The 17,500-nt window shown below is 47.1% G+C and overlaps 2 protein-coding genes across 2 annotated transcripts in view; both read right to left on the bottom strand.

The window, feature by feature from the left end:
- med24 (mediator complex subunit 24) overlaps positions 1-8,553 on the bottom strand; it is a 34,197-nt gene extending 25,644 nt beyond the window's left edge. The window contains exons 1-12 of the mRNA XM_062532513.1: positions 8,472-8,553; positions 7,403-7,562; positions 6,724-6,806; positions 6,188-6,226; positions 5,654-5,727; positions 4,982-5,334; positions 4,198-4,309; positions 3,692-3,842; positions 3,345-3,458; positions 2,713-2,760; positions 2,278-2,363; positions 14-100 (exon numbers count right to left, since the gene is read on the bottom strand). Coding sequence (XP_062388497.1) covers positions 14-100; positions 2,278-2,363; positions 2,713-2,760; positions 3,345-3,458; positions 3,692-3,842; positions 4,198-4,309; positions 4,982-5,334; positions 5,654-5,727; positions 6,188-6,226; positions 6,724-6,806; positions 7,403-7,532 — 1,277 coding nt within the window. The 5' untranslated portion in view covers positions 7,533-7,562; positions 8,472-8,553. The remainder of the gene's footprint in view (positions 1-13; positions 101-2,277; positions 2,364-2,712; positions 2,761-3,344; positions 3,459-3,691; positions 3,843-4,197; positions 4,310-4,981; positions 5,335-5,653; positions 5,728-6,187; positions 6,227-6,723; positions 6,807-7,402; positions 7,563-8,471) is intronic.
- Positions 8,554-10,681: 2,128 nt separating this feature from the next.
- prdm9 (PR domain containing 9) overlaps positions 10,682-17,500 on the bottom strand; it is a 7,250-nt gene continuing 431 nt past the window's right edge. The window contains exons 2-6 of the mRNA XM_062532512.1: positions 16,772-16,873; positions 15,801-16,072; positions 15,510-15,577; positions 14,762-14,964; positions 10,682-14,243 (exon numbers count right to left, since the gene is read on the bottom strand). Of these exons, the coding sequence (XP_062388496.1) occupies positions 12,076-14,243; positions 14,762-14,964; positions 15,510-15,577; positions 15,801-16,072; positions 16,772-16,873 (2,813 nt within the window). The 3' untranslated portion in view covers positions 10,682-12,075. The remainder of the gene's footprint in view (positions 14,244-14,761; positions 14,965-15,509; positions 15,578-15,800; positions 16,073-16,771; positions 16,874-17,500) is intronic.

Genomic DNA, 17,500 nt, shown 5'->3' with positions numbered 1-17,500 from the left:
GGGAAGGCCATACCGTTTGGCAGTGAGGTTGGCAGTGTTGGAGTCTGACAGAAGGCCCAGCTTATTGCACTCCTGTAGGAGCAGACTCAGGCAGTCACAGCTGAGAGAGAGGGAGAGAGAGAGAGAGAGAGAGAGAGAGAGAGAGAGAGAGAGAGAGACAGAGAGAGAGAGAGAGAGAGAGAGAGAGAGAGAGAGAGAGAGAGAGAAACAAAATGTTGTTTGGGTGAGTTTCCTGTTCATGGGCCTAGTCCTAGGGTTCCTCTCATTCGTCTTTTTTATCTATCCTTCCTTCCTTCTTTCCTCGGTCCTCAGGCTCGTTAGTCTGGTTTTCACCATACTAAGCTCAATCTTTTAAGATTGAACATTAGTCTCGGGAGCCTGCGCTTTGTTTCTGCGCTTTGTTTCTGCGCTTTGTTTCTGCGCTTTGTTTCTGCGCTTTGTCACTTAAAGTTTCGTTATCGTCACGTCACCGGCCAATAGCGTTCCAGGACTAGAGTATGGCCGTTTCTGATTGGAGCCAAAGGTTCTGGCAGTAAACAGAGGAGATAGATCTGCTGGTTTCCAGCCTGAGCTGCCGGGCGGATTTCAAACTCCCCGGAAGTTCAGTCAGGGTTCACCCGGCCTACAGGCTCGTTCCCACTGATCTACAAAGAACACTTGATAGACTGTCCCATTGTTGCCGCCCCATTACTCTTGATCTAGATCAGTGGGAACGAGGACCGAGGAATGAAGGGAGGATAGATAAAAAGGTGAATGAGAAGGGCCCCTAGACTAAAAGCTCTCAACTGAACTACAACATTCATTCAACAACAAATAGATTTACTTTGCCGTAAATCAATCAAATACATTTTTAAAGTAAAAAGAAGCAGGTTATTTTGATATAGAGAGTAAGGATATTATCATAGAGGTATTATATACATTACCATAGATCTACTAGAAACAGTTTAATGTTATTTCAGGCGGATGTTTTCACAACACTGTTACTCGTGGCATCATGACTACAACAGCACATGACTATGGTATGGAAATAGACCTCTGAAGTTTGCCTACAAAAAAGCTACCATCTTTGCCCAAATAAGGAGATCCGGTATTTTGAGATTTTGTCTATGGGAAAATAACAGGGATTTTGAATTATCGCACCTGTTAAACTCTCGCAGGGACAAATAAATTGGAAATGCAGACGTTTTGCGCTACAAAGTTATGTCCTCTGTTTTGGAATGTTTACTGTGATCTTCAGTAGCACACTTTGATCTTTGCTAACCCAGAGCTAACTTACAATGCAACTTGCCATAGGTAGTTAGCTTCAATTAACACCCGGATCTCCTTATATGGGCAAAGATGGCGGTTTTGGTTCCTATTTGTAGTAGGCAAACTTCAGGTTAGGTTAGGTTAGGTTAACTTTACTGTCCCCTCAGGAAAACTTGTCTTGCAGTCAGGTATGCATAAATAACACAAAAAAATACACAAAAGACACAAGAAACTAAAAATACACAAAGGACACAGAGGGCTCCATACCAGAAGCAAAAAAAAAGTCACCAACGGATACAAGTTAGGAATGACCAAATTGTGCAACCTTCAAATGGTGCAACCTTCAGAGGTCTCTGCACGTTTCCACAAGTTCGTCTGAACTGCTGACCTAACCCAAGACCACTCGTGGAAAACCACCGGTTGGGAAATCGCCAGCTGAGCAAAATTGGTTCTGATGAGGTGTTACATGGCACACCCTCAAGGCATCCTGAGTACTCACTCAACACTCAGCACTTCTACAGATGATATACCGCTTTTCTCAGAAGACTTGCCTTAACAAATACTCTGGTATTCACATGACTATTTATCTTGACTGCGTTGGAAAAACACAACAAAATCTACCAGTCTGAGGAGTGATTTAGTGAAGTGGTTGGAGCAAAACTGTGGCGGGACTTTTCCGTTCTGAGGCCGGACTTCTACAACTCTGCTAGTAATCACCTGAGGAGGGCCTGTATGACCGAAACGCTGTCAAATAACGTTTTTTTGCCTCCGTAATGGACAGTGTGCGGGACTTCTCCAATAAGTACAACTCTTCTAGTAATCACCTGAGGAGGGCCTGTATGACCGAAACGCTGTGAAATAACGTTTTTTTGCCTCCGTAATGGACAGTGTGCGGGACTTCTCCAATAAGTACAACTCTTCTAGTAATCACCTGAGGAGGGCCTGTATGACCGTAATGCCTCTGTAATGGACCGTGTGCGGGACTTCTCCAATAAGTACAACTCTGCTAGTTGACCAGCTGCTACTCACTTGCATCTCTGGTCAGCCTTGTCCAGCAGCGGCGTGAGCTTCAGCAGATACTCAAAGGCCGTGTTCACATCCTCCATGAAGTCCTGCTGCAAAGGGGGATGGACACGGAAACACACACACACACACACACACACACACACACACACACACACACACACACACACACACACACACACACACACACACACACACACACACACACAGAGTTCAAACTGTAACTTGGCCCAAGTCACCCAGTGTGTTGGTTGGTGGCTGTGGTGTTTGCAGTGTGTTGGTTGGTGTGGTGTTTGCAGTGTGTTGGTTGGTGTGGTGTTTGCAGTGTGTTGGTTGGTGTGGTGTTTGCAGTGTGTTGGTGGCTGTGGTGTTTGCAGTGTGTTGGTTGGTGTGTGGTGTTTGCAGTGTGTTGGTTGGTGGGTGTGGTGTTTGCAGCTGTACCTTGTCACTCTGTGGGTATTTCTTCAGTCGCAACAGCACTTGAGGAATCTGTAACAACAAAGCCATGCAGGCATAAAAAGTAAAGATACAAAAAACATTAAAGAGGACATCGAATGGATGAATTGAGTATTGCACTGTGTTCTCTGATGTTACAATAGTATATATTCAACTTTGAATTGAAAAGAATTAACTCAATTGCAATTTTACCAGCCCAATTGAAAGCTTATATTTAGGCAGGGTATTGAAATGGTCCGTTTGACTAAATGGCACCCTCTTTGGCAACCACAATTGAACTTCAATGGCTTTGCGATATCTGACATCACAAGCAGGCTTTGTTCTAATTCGCTTTCATCCATGGTATTTTGCTTGGTGTATAATATGCTTTCAATTATGCTTTCATCCATGGTATTTTATCGGGTGTATAAAAACTGTCAGCCTATGCTGGCCTCACGGATTGGTCAGCCCAGCTTGACCTTGAGGAAGGTGAAGGCAGCCAATCACTGACCATGAGGAAGGTGAAGGCAGCCAATCACTGACCTTGAGGAGGTGAAGGCAGCCAATCACTGACCTTGAGGAAGGTGAAGGCAGCCAATCACTGACCATGAGGAAGGTGAAGGCAGCCAATCACTGACCTTGAGGAAGGTGAAGGCGGTCCACTTGAGCTCCTCGGTGCCCTCTGGAGACTCAATGAGGCCGGTGAAACAAGCCTTCCAGATCTCCAGCACAAACAACGGTGCAGGAATACGCTACAGGCGCACACACACACACACACACACACACACACACACACACACACACACACACACACACACACACACACACACACGGCAAAAGAGAGGGTCAAACAAACACATTTATCTTTCATCATAATTTAACAACCAAAGGAAAATATACTTTATGACATATGGATATCCTGTTTTGGGCACTGAGGCGCCGGTGCATGCTGGGAGTTGTAGTCCGGCAGGCCCAACCATCTCACCTGCATCCTCTTGATCATCATGAGCTGCTCCACCAGGGGCTGCGTGTCCCCCGTGAGGTTCATGGTGCCCTCCAGCATGATGAAGGCGTGCACCGAGGGGAAGGACGTGTGCACGGGGGGGGGCGACTGCACCGACAACATCTGGGGGATACTGAGGACAGGAGCAGAGGAGGGAGAGAGAGAAGGAAGGAAGGATGAGGAGGGAGGGAGAGAAGGAGGAGAGGAGAGAGAGGAAGGGAAGGAGGAGAGGAGAGAGGAGGAGGGGAGGGAGGGAAAAAGGTATGAGGAGAGGAGGGAGAGAGTAGTTGCATGTGAAAGGACTTGCAAATGATTTCTTAACAAACTCTGATCTGCACTGGAAGCCTGGATCACAAACAAAGTCCTATGCCTGGAAACACATGCTTTCTCACACACACACACACACACACACACACACACACACACACACACACACACACACACACACACACACACACACACACACACGAATGTCCACAGATGCCCACCTCTTGACCAGCGCCGCACTCTCCTCCAGTTTGGTTCGGAGCGTGTGATTGGTCAGGCTGCCCAGGTTCTCCGTTAGCTTGACCAGCGCCTGCTCCACATTGGTCCACGATGCTGAAGGAGAGGAAACTACATCATCATCATCTCCAGCACAATTAGCAGCTAGACTGGTGCATTACGCTACAGGAGAAGACCAGCAGAGGGCACTATACAATCGCATCATCGTCTCCAATGCATTTACATTCAGCAGCTAAGCTGGTGCATTACGCTACAGGAGAAGACCAGCAGAGGGCACTATACGATCACATCATCATCTCCAATGCATTTACATTCAGCAGCTAAGGTGGTGCATTACGCTACAGGAGAAGACCAGCAGAGGGCACTATACGATCACATCATCATCTCCAATGCATTTACATTCAGCAGCTAAGCTGGTGCATTACGCTACAGGAGAAGACCAGCAGAGGGCACTATACGATCACATCATCATCTCCAATGCATTTACATTCAGCAGTTAAGCTGGTGCATGTGCACAAACACAAAAACAGTCTCTAGAGGTGTGCTAGCAGAACACACACATATTCACCATCCACTGTCACTCACACACACACCATGTAAATGAATGCCTGGTTCTTGGCACTATCAATTTCTCTCTTTCTCACACACACACACACACACACACACACACACACACACACACACACACACACACACACACACACACACACACACACACACACACACACATACATACATTCAGACACACACACACACACACACACGTACCCTGCTCCTCCACCCTGGCGATGTAAATGAGTGCCCGGTTCTTGGTGCTCTTGATGAGGCTCTCCAGGCGTTCCTGGCAGGCCTTGAGGCTGGCCTCCCCTGTCCCTGCCCCTGCCCCTACTCCTGCCCCTGCCCCTACTCCTGCTCCTGCTCCTGCCCCTGCCCCTGCTCCTGCTCCTGCCCCTGGGCCTGGGCCTGGAGAGGGAGACGGCGCCGGGCCTCCCTGGCTCGCCGGCGCCACCTGCTGTTCCCGGAGCCGCTCGCAGTAGAAGGCACAGCCCTGCAGCAGCCACACCACCACACACAGCAGCGAGCGGCACAGCCCGATACACTCCTCCGCCTTCCCGTGGCAGCTGGACACACACACACACACACATCAATACAATGTGCATCAACGCAAACACACAACACATATATGAGCAGCCATACAATTTGCATCCATGCAAACACACACATACACATACACACACACACACACACACACACACACACACACACACACAAAAAAAGAGTTAAGTTGAGTCAAATCGAGTGTTGAAGAAGACAGGAACTGAGTGAGTGGGAGCATGTGCAGGAGGTGGTCAGAGCTGTGGTCAGTGCTGTGGTCAGTGCTGTGGTCAGTGATGTGGTCAGTGATGTGGTCAGTGATGTGGTCAGTGCTGTGGTCAGTACCTGAGGCGATGGGAGAACATGTCCATGATCTCCAGCAGAGACTTCACACACAGCTCACGCGAGAAGTCGTCAAACTGCACAAGAGGTGGAAAAATATATCTCATGACTTTGTCTGTGTGTGTGTGTGTTTGTTTGTTTGTTTGTTTGTGTGTGTGTGTGTGTGTGTGTGTGTGTGTGTGTGTGTGTGTGTTTCAGTGTGTGTGTATGTCTGTCTGTCTGTGTTTACTTTGCATAGATGCAAATTGTATGGCTGTGTTGTGCGTTGTGTTGATACACAGGTTTCCAAATATATTGATTTAATTTATTCTTGTAGTCATAGAGCAATTCAAGCAAACGGCTGCAAGAATAGGAAAGCATTTCCTCTGCCAAAAGCAGGCCACTCATACACTACATGATGATCAACATTAAGCACATCAAGCATACAGTAGATTCATGTGGAATAAGTTGGGTCCCTTAAGTTGTCTGTGTGCATGTGTTGGGGGCAGTAGCCATTTTCTGTGCCACGCACAATTTAGTGTGAATGGGACGACATACCTTACTCATTGCTGTGAGTACACTGGAGTAAGACACCATCTGAAGGGGAAAACACAAACAGTCGATACGTTCAATGTACATCCAGATATATAAACACCTTGCCCCTAATTAGACTTGATCTGATCCTTTGCAAATATAATACACACTGACAAACAGATTCTACAGCCAAGAGGATAAAATACAAAGTGCTGAATTTGTAAAGGTAGTAGGACCTAGGTTAATACAAGGTGCTCTGGATATTTAAAAATAACTAATTTCTACCATTACATTTAACCACTGCTATGCCCCGACTTTCCCACTAAAACTGCCAAGAATGTCAAAACTGCTAGAACTACCAAGCTGGTCATGTTGACCGTTGGAATGGACAATTTCAAAAAAGTAATAATAATAAAAAAAGATGTGTCAAGGCTGTTTTGTTAACTACGTGTTAATAGAGGAATTTTAACTGTATCCTCAATGTACATGGCCCATGACCCCCCACCCCCCCCAGAGGTGTAGCGGAAGAGCCAGTGGACAACAGGGCAGGAGGAGTGTACCTGTGAACTGATGGCGTACTTCAGGTACGACAGGATCAGAGGGTTTGGGGACGGCCCGATCATCGCCTGCTCCATCAGAGCCTCTGTAGAAACAAGTACAACAGTGACCAGGGCTGACCGTGTTCTACCACCACACAGAACATACAACAGTGACCAGGGCTGACCGTGTTCTAACACCACACAGAACATACTGTACAACAGTGACCAGGGCTGGCCGTGTTCTACCACCACACAGAACATACTGTACAACAGTGACCAGGGCTGACCGTGTTCTACCACCACACAGAACATACAACAACTACAGTGACCAGGGGCAGGGCTGACCGTGTTTTAACACCACACAGAACATACAACAACTCAAATATGGGCGACAAAAGCTAAGGGCCATATGCAGTGTGATGAGACAAGGTTTTAGAATACTGTGGTGAAGTACAGAGAGAAGACATGTGCAGCGTGCTCCTTTGTATTTGTAACTCTGCTTCCCTAGCTCCGCATCTCTTGTTTTTTTTATTAACTCCTTGCTCCTCCAGTGTTTGTTTCTTTTAGCCTTAACGTTACATTACAGTCTTGCTTTGTTCTATCCAAGCTCATCAACTGTGAAGCACTTTGGGTCACCTCTGTTGATTTTAAATGTCAAATAAAGTGACTTCACTTGAGCTACTTGACCCCTGAAGCTGACCTGCGAGGTTGAGGTAGTCCCATGTGACTCCCTTGGGGCAGTTCCTCTTGATGTTGATGGCCCACTGGTAGTCGCTCCAGCGCTCCTTCCACGCCTGCAGGATGGCCTGCTTCAGATTGACCACCTTCATCGCAGACGGAGCCAGCCGACCACCTTCAGACTGAAACAATCAATTTACAAAGGTCAAAGGTTATCTTATTCAGATAGGAAAGATCATAGCCATTTGACCAGACTGAATGTGATGTTGTCTTTATTATATTATACCAAGATAGAATTAGCATTCAGACTAATGCAGATAAATTAGAAGTTGTGCTTATCATCTATACTGTAGGCCTACAGTCTTGGCCAAACGTTTTGGCATTGACAAAAATGTTGTGTATTCAAACTTTTCAGTTTCAGTTCAGTTCACATTGTTTCTAGGTTATTGTGCAGAGTGATGAAATGCATATTACCTGTAATTCATTGCAAATAGTGTCATCAGCCTAAAAAGTTAACTTGATCACAAAACCCCAATGTTCATTGCGTTTGGGCTCTGGTAGCCTACAAATGGCCAGTTTGCATCACTTCAGTACAACATCGTCCGCACAGGGGAACGAGTAGAAGTCAGCTAAAATCACTATCGTTCTGGCTGGATTATAAGACTACTGCTACAAACTAAGGGGAGAAGTTATTAAAATAATGCGTTTTATTGTGCTAGCACAACACACACATGCAGACATGAGATCATAGCTAGCTACACATAACTAATACCAGACAGAGGAAGCAATGATGAACCTAACCTGTAACCACTTCATCTAAACGTATTCAGTTACACAAACCCCACGTAAGAGATGCCGAGGGACTAAACCACAACATACTTTCAATGGCTGAAGGGTAACGCTATAGCGCTCTGATATCCTAATTTTACTTCATTCATACACAAGGAAGGAATCATCACCGTCTAAATTAGCTAACGTTGAAGATAATACTTTCTCTATTGTGTGCTGACGTTAGTCCTTCATAGCCAGTCTGTTCAAAAATTATGAGATGGTGAAAGAATGAACATATGCAATACAATAAATCGATTTACCTTTAATAGAAACGGTTTGCTTTAATCAATAGATAAAGTGAACTCATTGATGTCTTCTACACTTCGGCACGGAATCCACCATATTGTTTATTCATCAGCGGTCTTGAACGTTGATTGGTTAGCTTTCTTCTTCATTGTCTGTCGCTACCTCTGTGTGGTGTTGAGTTTGTTTTTCATTACTGCCACACTGTGGGCTGGAGGATTAATTCAAAAAGGCAGACTGGCCCAAAACCCATTATCTGGCTGGTCAGGCTAACAAACCTCTGCACTGGTCTTGTAACATGATCATCTCTTCATGGTATAGGACAGTCCGAAGTAGGCTTCTCAAATTCAACTATGAATCTATGACAAATGAGTCCTTTTTACACAGTCATGGTTTCTATAAGCGTACAGTATGTGTATAATAACTGCGAAAACTTGTTATTACGGCAGTCATTATCATGATTGTCTTTAGTGTATTGTTTCAATTTTAAAATTACTTGAGTTTTCTTTAGTGTTCAAACTAATGTTAATAGCCATTGTTGGGAGTCACTTTCTGCTAGGTGAAAATAAAAACATAAAACAGATGAAATTATGACGCATCAAATTATGCTGTTCGGTTCTGAAGAATCCTCAATGTGATGAAGGGAAGCTGACTGTGATGATCCATGGTAACTCAAGACTCAGGCCTGTCCATATCTTACTGATCAACAGGACTAAACCATAGACTGTAAAAAGGACTAAACACATGAAGCTATTTTCCAAAACGCTATAAATCCATTTTTGAAAGCATTAATTAAGTCATGCTATTTAATTGTGCATTTCAGGTAATATCAATAAAAGTGCAGTTGTGTTGTTTTGATTGAGTAAAGATGGGGAAAAAAAACAATAATCCAATTACAGTTCCACTGAAATTACTTGGAAAACAAAATAATAATAATAATAATGAAATATTTATGAAAATGCATTAAAATGGTGGATATAGCATTTTGGAAAAGAGCTTATGTATAGTGATCCCAGTGGCAGCTATGTATTTTCCTGACTATGTCCGTGCTGTTCGCAAGCCGTGCAGCAACAACATTCTGTTACTAATAATCCGCTGGTGTGTTTGACATATTAACATATTTTTTAGCATTTTATTTTGGGCAGTGTTGTTTTATCTGAGGAGACTGTCACTTATTGAACCAGTGTGTTGTAGACTGGACTGTAATAGACTGGACAAACAGACTGAAAACCAAACCAAACAGACTGAAAAGACACAAACAATTGACAATTATAATTTTAATTAATATCACTGTAATCAACTGTCCTCAAAAGCAACTAGAATGAAGGTTCATTTGAACTCACCTGAACACTACTTGTGTTTGTGCTTCCCATAACAAGACACCGAAGGTCCATTTCTATTTGTGTCTGGATACATACAACTGACGCGGTCATAGCAAATCTGTGCATCTTTCAGCAAGCATGAGAAAACATACAGTGAGGAGCACATGTATTTGATACCATGCTAAAACAGGAATATAAAATCATCATTTGACAATTGATCTTAATGCCTTAATTTAAAAAATGAGTAAAAATCAAACCGCCAAGGACACCAATTTTCTTTGTGATTGAAGAATGTATCGTAAATAGATAAATGTTTTCCTTAAATGCTAGGGGAAGGAAGTATTTGACCCCCTATGTAACCCTATGGGAATTTAACACATAGGGTTAACATAGGGGCAGGCAGATTTTTATTTTTAAAGACCAGCTATTTCATGGATCTAGGATATTATGCATCCCGATAAATTTCCCTTGGCCTTTGGAATTAAAATAGCCCCACATCATCACATACCCTTGACCATAGCTAGAGACCATAGCTGTTTGATTTGCATTGAGCTCAATGAGCATCAAACAGGCTAATAGGCCTACTGCAAAAAGCACCATGCCAATCTCTCGCTATGGTGAAAGGTATGTAATGACGTGGGGCTATTTTAATTCCAACGGCCAAGGGAACTTTATCAGGATGCATAATAACCTGAATCCATGAAATAGCTGGCCTTAAAAAATAAAAATCTGCCTGCCCCAATGTTAACCCTATGTGTTAAATTCCCATAGGGTTACATTGGGGGTCAAATACTTCCTTCCCCCTAGCATTTAGGAAGAACATTTATTTATTTACGAAACATTCTTCATTCACAAAGAAAATTGGGGTAGTTAGCGGTTTTATTTTTACTCAATTTTTGAATTAAGACATTAAGATCAATTGTCAAATGATGATTTTATATTCCTCTTTTTAGTCAACTTTAGCATGGTATCAAATACATGTTCTCCTCACTGTATATGTGTAATACACATTTTCTGACTGTTAAATCAGTCTGATACACATTGATATATTATCTATAACTGTCAACAAGTGACATGATCTTATTACTAATGTCCGGTTCAGTGATGACATGTATGAATCCATGTGTGTTCATAGATTTAAGACGTTTAGGATGGATGATCAAAGTCTCTGTCATAAACTGATTGTCACAGCCAGGGCCTTCTTTTTTTCCACCAGACCCATACAGCAGGAAACCAAATCCCAACACTTTCAAAACAAAGTGCTAAGACACTTTCAGCAAAAAATGGCGCAAATCGCAACTTCAGAGGCTTAATGCTTAAAACTTTGATAACTAGGGACATCGCCATTCAACAATCTGCTCATTCAGTTATTGCATTACTGATTGCATCATTGTGCTGGGGCACCATTGCTATAATGACATAGTTATCTATGCATGTTAATATTGCCCTGCTTTGTGATGATATAACCATCAGTTACATGGCAGATGACCCCTGTCCTCATCAGGCTGGGCTCCACTGAATCCCAAGTTCAAAGTGTGGCTCGTTCCAGAGTCAATGTGTCTTTGTGTGACTTTAAAATGACCTTGTTCTCAAGGACTGCACCACGTGGTGGTGTTTGGTGAGATGGTGACGACTTTTAGGCCACCACAAGTCAATTAGTCATGAATAATCACCTTCACTCCCGCCGCCACTGACACTGTCTTATCTGAGGCAGATCATTTCTGCTGCCACCCTGTCGTTCCTCTCGGAACGGCATCCTGTGGCATCCTGTGGCGGTCCTATGAGATGTTCTCCACGTGTGAGGGACTTGCTTTGTGTCTTAACAGCAATACATCCAGTGGCGGTGTCTCGTGAGATGGTCCCTGTGGCCGAAGGACTTACAGTGCGTCTCAGGTTTGCACCTGGTGGAGGTGTCTCACGAGAAGGCCCCGGGGCGTAAAGCGCGTCTCAGGAAGAGTGCATCCAGTGGTGGTGTCTCGTGAGATGATCCCTGTGCCTGAAGGACTCGCAGTGCGTCTCAGGTGGAGGTGTCTCGTGAGATGATCCCTGTGCCTGAAGGACTCGCAATGTGTCTCAGGTGGAGGTGTTTCGTGAGATGATTCCTGTGCCTGAAGGACTCGCAGTGCGTCTCAGGTGGAGGTGTTTCGTGAGGCGGTCTCTGTGTGTCTCAGCAGGAATGCATCCCGTGGGGGTGTCACTGTCTCGTGAGATGTTCTGCACGCATGAAGGCCTAGCAGTGCGTCTCAGGTGGAGGTGTTTCGTGAGGCGATCCCTGTGCCTGAAGGCCTGGCAGCGCGTCTCAGGAGGAGTGCATCTTGTGCAGGTGCCTGGTGAGGTGGTACTTGCGCGTGAAGGCCTTGCTGCACTGCGTGCAGTGGAAGAGCCGCATGCCGCTGTGGATCTGCAGGTGGGCGCGGAGGCTCTGCGGCCGGCTGAAGCTCTTGGGGCACTGCGGGCACGCGTGCGGGCGCACGCCCAGGTGCTTCTGCTCGTGCCGCTTGAGGTCGCCCGACTGGCGGAAGCCCTCGCCGCACTGCGCGCACAGGTAGGGCCGCTCGCCGGTGTGCGTGCGCAGGTGCACGTTGAGCTGCCCGTAGACGGCGAAGCCCTTGGCGCAGTGCGGGCACGCGTACGGCTTCTCGCCCGTGTGGGTGCGCTCGTGCTGCCGCAGGCTGTAGACGTTGCTGAAGCGCTTGCCGCACACGTGGCACGGGCACACGCGCTTGCCGCGGCGGAAGCAGTGGTGCGACTTGAAGCCCTTGACGGTGAAGAAGGTTTTCTCGCACTGCGGGCAGCTCTGGGAGATCCGCGCCAGCTCCTCCGCGTCGCCCACCGCTCCGTCGCCAACCACCTCCGCGCCCCCCTCCCCCTCACTGCCGTCCAGCGTCTGGATGAACTCGGCCGGGTGGTGCCGCTTCACGTGCTTGTGCAGGTAGCGCTGTGCGGTGAAGGAGAACTGGCAGTAGGGGCAGGAGTAGATGGTGGTGGCGGTGATAGCGTTAGCATTAGTGTTAGCATTAGCATTAGTGTTAGCATTAGCACTAGCTTTAGCATTAGCAGTAGCGGTAGCTTTGGCACAGGCCGTCCGTCGGCCCTTGTGCTGGCGGCCCTCCTGGTGGCGGCGGAGGCCGCTGGCCTGCGTGTAGAACTTCCCGCAGGGGCCGCAGCAGTAGGGCTTGACCATGGCGTGGACGCAGCGCTGGTGGCGGCGCAGGTTGGACATCTGGCTGAAGCGCAGGCAGCACTGCGGGCAGTTGTAGGGGTAGTCGCCGACCTGCGTGCAGCCGTGGGACTGCAGCGACGCCGCGTCCGCAAACACGCCCTGGCACTCGCCGCACGTCAGCTCTGTGTCCGCGGCTTGCGTCGGCGTCGGCGTCTCGGCCTGCGTGCCGAGCTGTGGCAGCGACGGCGTTGGCGTCTGAATGCAGCAGCCGTGAGACGCAGCGGTGGCGCCGTCGGCACACGCCTCTCCGCACTGGCTGCAGATGAACGTCTGGGCTCCAGGCGGAGGCTCGCTGTCGCCGGCCCGCTGCGGCACCTTCTGCGGACGCTTGGGCTTGAGTTGGGTGGGCCGGGTCGGTCCCAGGGTTCTGGTGCGCGGCCTCCCCCTGCCTCTCTTCTGGGCGGGCAGTGGCAGAGCGCCTCTCCTCGTGTTGTGCTTGCGCAGGGGGGGCTCGTACGGAGGGTCCGACGGGTCGCCGGGTTCCTCGGCGGCGTCCGACCCTTGACCTCGGCCGTTTGACCTCTGACCCTGCGTGTGCTGCAGCTCCATGTGCTCCTGCAGACTCTGCAGGCTCATGAAGGCGATGAAGCAGCGGGCGCAGGGGTAGACCTCCACGGGTGCCTTCGCCTCGTTCCCATCACTCGCTCTCTCCTCCGTCTCCTCCTCTTCCTCCTCCTCCTCGTCCTCCTCCTCCTCCGTCTCTGTTTCCGGGTTCAGCCGGTGCTTGCGGGGATGGGAGGACTTCCTCTTCCTGTACCAGTAGAGTTTGTCTGGATCGTGGACGGAGTTCATGTGGCGCTTGAGGTGGTATGCCCTTGCAAACGTTCGCCCGCAGCGAGGGCAACTGTGGCCCTTGTCATTGATGGGCATCGATGCTGATGATGTGTCTTTAGACCAATCAGAGTCACTCATCCGTTTCCAGCACCTCAGACTATTTGATTGGTGGGATTGGTCAGATGTCTCCGACTGACAGGGAACTCGTCCAATCAGGGATTCACTTCCCTGTTGGCCAGTGTCTGTGGTTGGCTCCATCTGGGCAGAAGGCGGTACATCTGAGCCCAGTAGGCAGGTATCCAGGTTCATGCGTGGGTCCACCTCTTCGATCTCGAACTCGACAGGATGGGTTTCCAGAAAGTTCTCGTACTGCTCGGCATGGGAGCGCCTGACGTGTGTTTGCAGGTAGGATTTGGCGGGGAAGGAAAACTGGCAGTAGGGGCATGGCAGCGTCAGAGATGAACCGTTATCTAATCAGGCAAAAGAGAACAACAGGAAAATTACCATTATTACATTCAGACCCAATCCGTGTTTTAACCAAGCCACTTAATCTAACAGGAAATATGTTCGCATATATACTGTATATTATCTGACATTGCCTTTGCCTTGTTGACTGGAATCGGCCTACAAGCAAATAACCGATGGCAGTGGCTGTAAAGCTGCATCTAGACAACACCAGCGAAACATTGTGACCACTAGCGAAACAGTTCACATCGCCAAGATAAGGCCCACTGTGTTAAACATACTAGAGTGCTATTCTAGTGTCAGGGGATGAGCAAACATTTGTGGTCACCTGTGTTAGTGTAGGTGGATGAGTGTTTGTGGTCACCTGTGTTAGTATCGGTGGATAAACAATGACCGTTTGTGGTCACCTGTATTAATGCCGGTGGATGAATGTTTGTGGTCACCTGTGTTAGTGTCGGTGGATGACCGTTTGTGGTCACCTGTGCTAGTGTTGGTGGTTTAAACAATGAACGTTTGTGGTCACCTGTGTTAATGCCGATGGATGAGCGTTTGTGGTGCCACAGCTGGTCCCAGGTCAGCCCCAGGCCCCTGCCGTACTCCTCTGCGTACCACACCAGCAGTTCCTCTCCCGACCTGATGGGGGCGCAGCAGCGGAACAGCACTCTGCCACCCTGCTGGAATGCAACCAGGTTCTGCTCGCGGTTGCTACGGGAACACATCACATACCTGCCGTGGGGGGTGGGGTGAGAGGCAACAGAACAAGAGAGAAAGGAGAGATGAGACAGAAGAGAGAGAAGTGAAACAGGACGAGACAGAAGGAGAGAGATACTGTAGGACTGAGACACGCATGTTTTGTCTGTGACAACATACATTATAAGTCAAGTCAAGTCATTTTATTTATATAGCGCATTTAACGTGCACAGATTACAACCCAAGGCGCTTCACAAAGACATAGACAGTGCCGAACGGAGTGGCGTAAAGCAACATCATGGAATAATTTGTAATAATGGTATCCAGTTCATCAAAAAAATCCCTAAATGGGTCAGGATCCTACCCGATGGAAAACATTACATGCGATATATCAACCATTCCTGGAACACAATGGCAATGTTAGAGACTGCTCTCTATCAGTCACTGTAGCATCAAAATGAGTTAAAAGCCTTTATTTTAATGTAAAAAACTGCATTGCGTTGCTTTAGGTGGTCATGCCCATAAAGGTTTGAATCTGAGAGATGTTGAGACAGAGTGAATGCTAGAAGCGGGAGATATACCTCATCCAGTTGGAGTGTGTGTCTCTTGTAGCATCAATGAACTCGTAGTGTTTTTTTCCCTTGACAATCTGAAATGAAAAAAAAAAAAACAGTACAAGGAGTCAGATAAGCAACTAAAAACACTCCCTCTGGCATTAGCACGTTAATAACATTATACTATGTTTTATTGTTTGGTAGCTAGGCTACGTATTGTACAGTATGTCCACCAAACGGTGCTACGACACTACTAACAAACCACACTAATGTTCAAATGAGAGCAGCAGAGATCAGTAAGCAAGAGTGCATCCTCACCACCCAAGAGTAGACGCTCTTCAAAGCTTCCTCCTCTGACGTCGCTTCACCACTGTACGGCCCGAAATGCATTCCGACCGGCACCGCCTGGCCCTGGTTGAAAATCCCCAGACTGCCCTCCTTGACCCGGGACCTGCCGACGACCAGGCCAGCGGGCAGCGTGAGGAGCGCGCGCTGGGGGCTCCCCACCGGGCAGGGGAAGTCCAGGGCAAAGACCGGGGGGCCGTGGACCTCACACTGACTCCAGAAGGAGCACTGGCACTTCTCACAGTCTGGGAGGGGAGGGGAGCACAGACGACATCAACATGGGAGCGCATTTATTTGTTTAGGAGACGCTTTTATCTAAAGCGACATTACGTATGTATATGAATTACTGTATATCACAAGGGTCACTGTTATCGACACTTTGCTCAAGGGCACACGGTGGAGGCTGGGTATCGAACGGTTCTGGCCACTGTTCACTTACTAGCCCAGTTTTTAACCACTACGCTATGCTATTGCAGTTGTGATAAGAGTAGGGGTTCTAAACTCAGCCCGACCAGATAGTGCATGAGCAGTCAGGTGCACAGGTGTGCACATCACATCGCAAACAAGGCAGGTGCTGGACTGGAGGAAGCAATATGGAGGGATGAAAAAGAGAGTCCACATGCTGTAGCTCTGATTCATCAACTTGGGTAACCATATCAATAAACCAATGAAGGAGACCTGGTATAGTGTGTGGACTTCCTTTCTCACCTCTCTATAATGCCTGCGCTGACACATGAACTTCTCTTAAGCCTACCTTACACTGACAGACTTTGACAAGATTTGGGAAAGATTCTTAATTAAAAGATCATAGTCTTTTGAGTAAAGCTTGAATGAGGGGCATTAGTTAAAAGACTACAATCTTTCAAGAATCTTTCCCAAATCTTGTCAAACCGGTCTTACAAAGTCTGTCAGTGTAAGGTAGGTTTTAGTCACATCCAACTTACAGTAGTTGCCATCGTCATACGGTCCATCGTCATCCTCAGGCGACTCCTCCACAGCTGTTGCAGCTGATGCATCCTCCTGAGTCCCCTCAGCTGAAATCTCACCTGTGCCATAGATAAGACCGTTAGGTCCAGATCAACAGATGTACACAGTTGTTTATAAGTGTGTGTGTGTGTGTGTGTGTGTGTGTGTGTGTGTGTGTGTGTGTGTGTGTGTGTGTGATTGTATGTTTTTTCCTTCTTCTTTCTGGTCATTACAAAAGAATTGTATAATATTTGGGGACCACTCGCATTATACACTTGGGCAGGAAGTATAATAATAATGTTGCCTATGTTTTACACAGTCTCTGCTTATTAGACAGATAAAACTCCTTGAATAGTTAGAGATACAGAATTTATCATTGATCCACGGTCATCAGTGTAACGCACAAAAGCCACTAACCTGTTGTCTATCTGTTGTTTAATTTGAGCATAATGTAAAACAAGCAATAACTGGAAATCGAAGAAAGTTATGACAGACGTGAAAGTTAGCCACCAACAGAGGGACAATAGCCAAGTGTCATTGTTTCAGTGCCAACTTCTGTGTATCATTCATACTATTTACGTGAAACGTAAAGCCAGTGATGTTAGCCAGGGCTAACGTGAAGAATATGGGCTTATTTCACACATCGCTTTTAATTTGTTTAACCTGAACCAAACCAACAGTCAGGTGGCCATGACTTACATGAAGGC

The sequence above is a fragment of the Sardina pilchardus genome, chromosome 3 (assembly GCF_963854185.1).
Source record: "Sardina pilchardus chromosome 3, fSarPil1.1, whole genome shotgun sequence".
Taxonomy (NCBI): Eukaryota; Metazoa; Chordata; class Actinopteri; order Clupeiformes; family Clupeidae; genus Sardina; species Sardina pilchardus.
This window is presented reverse-complemented; position numbering and strand designations above follow the sequence as displayed.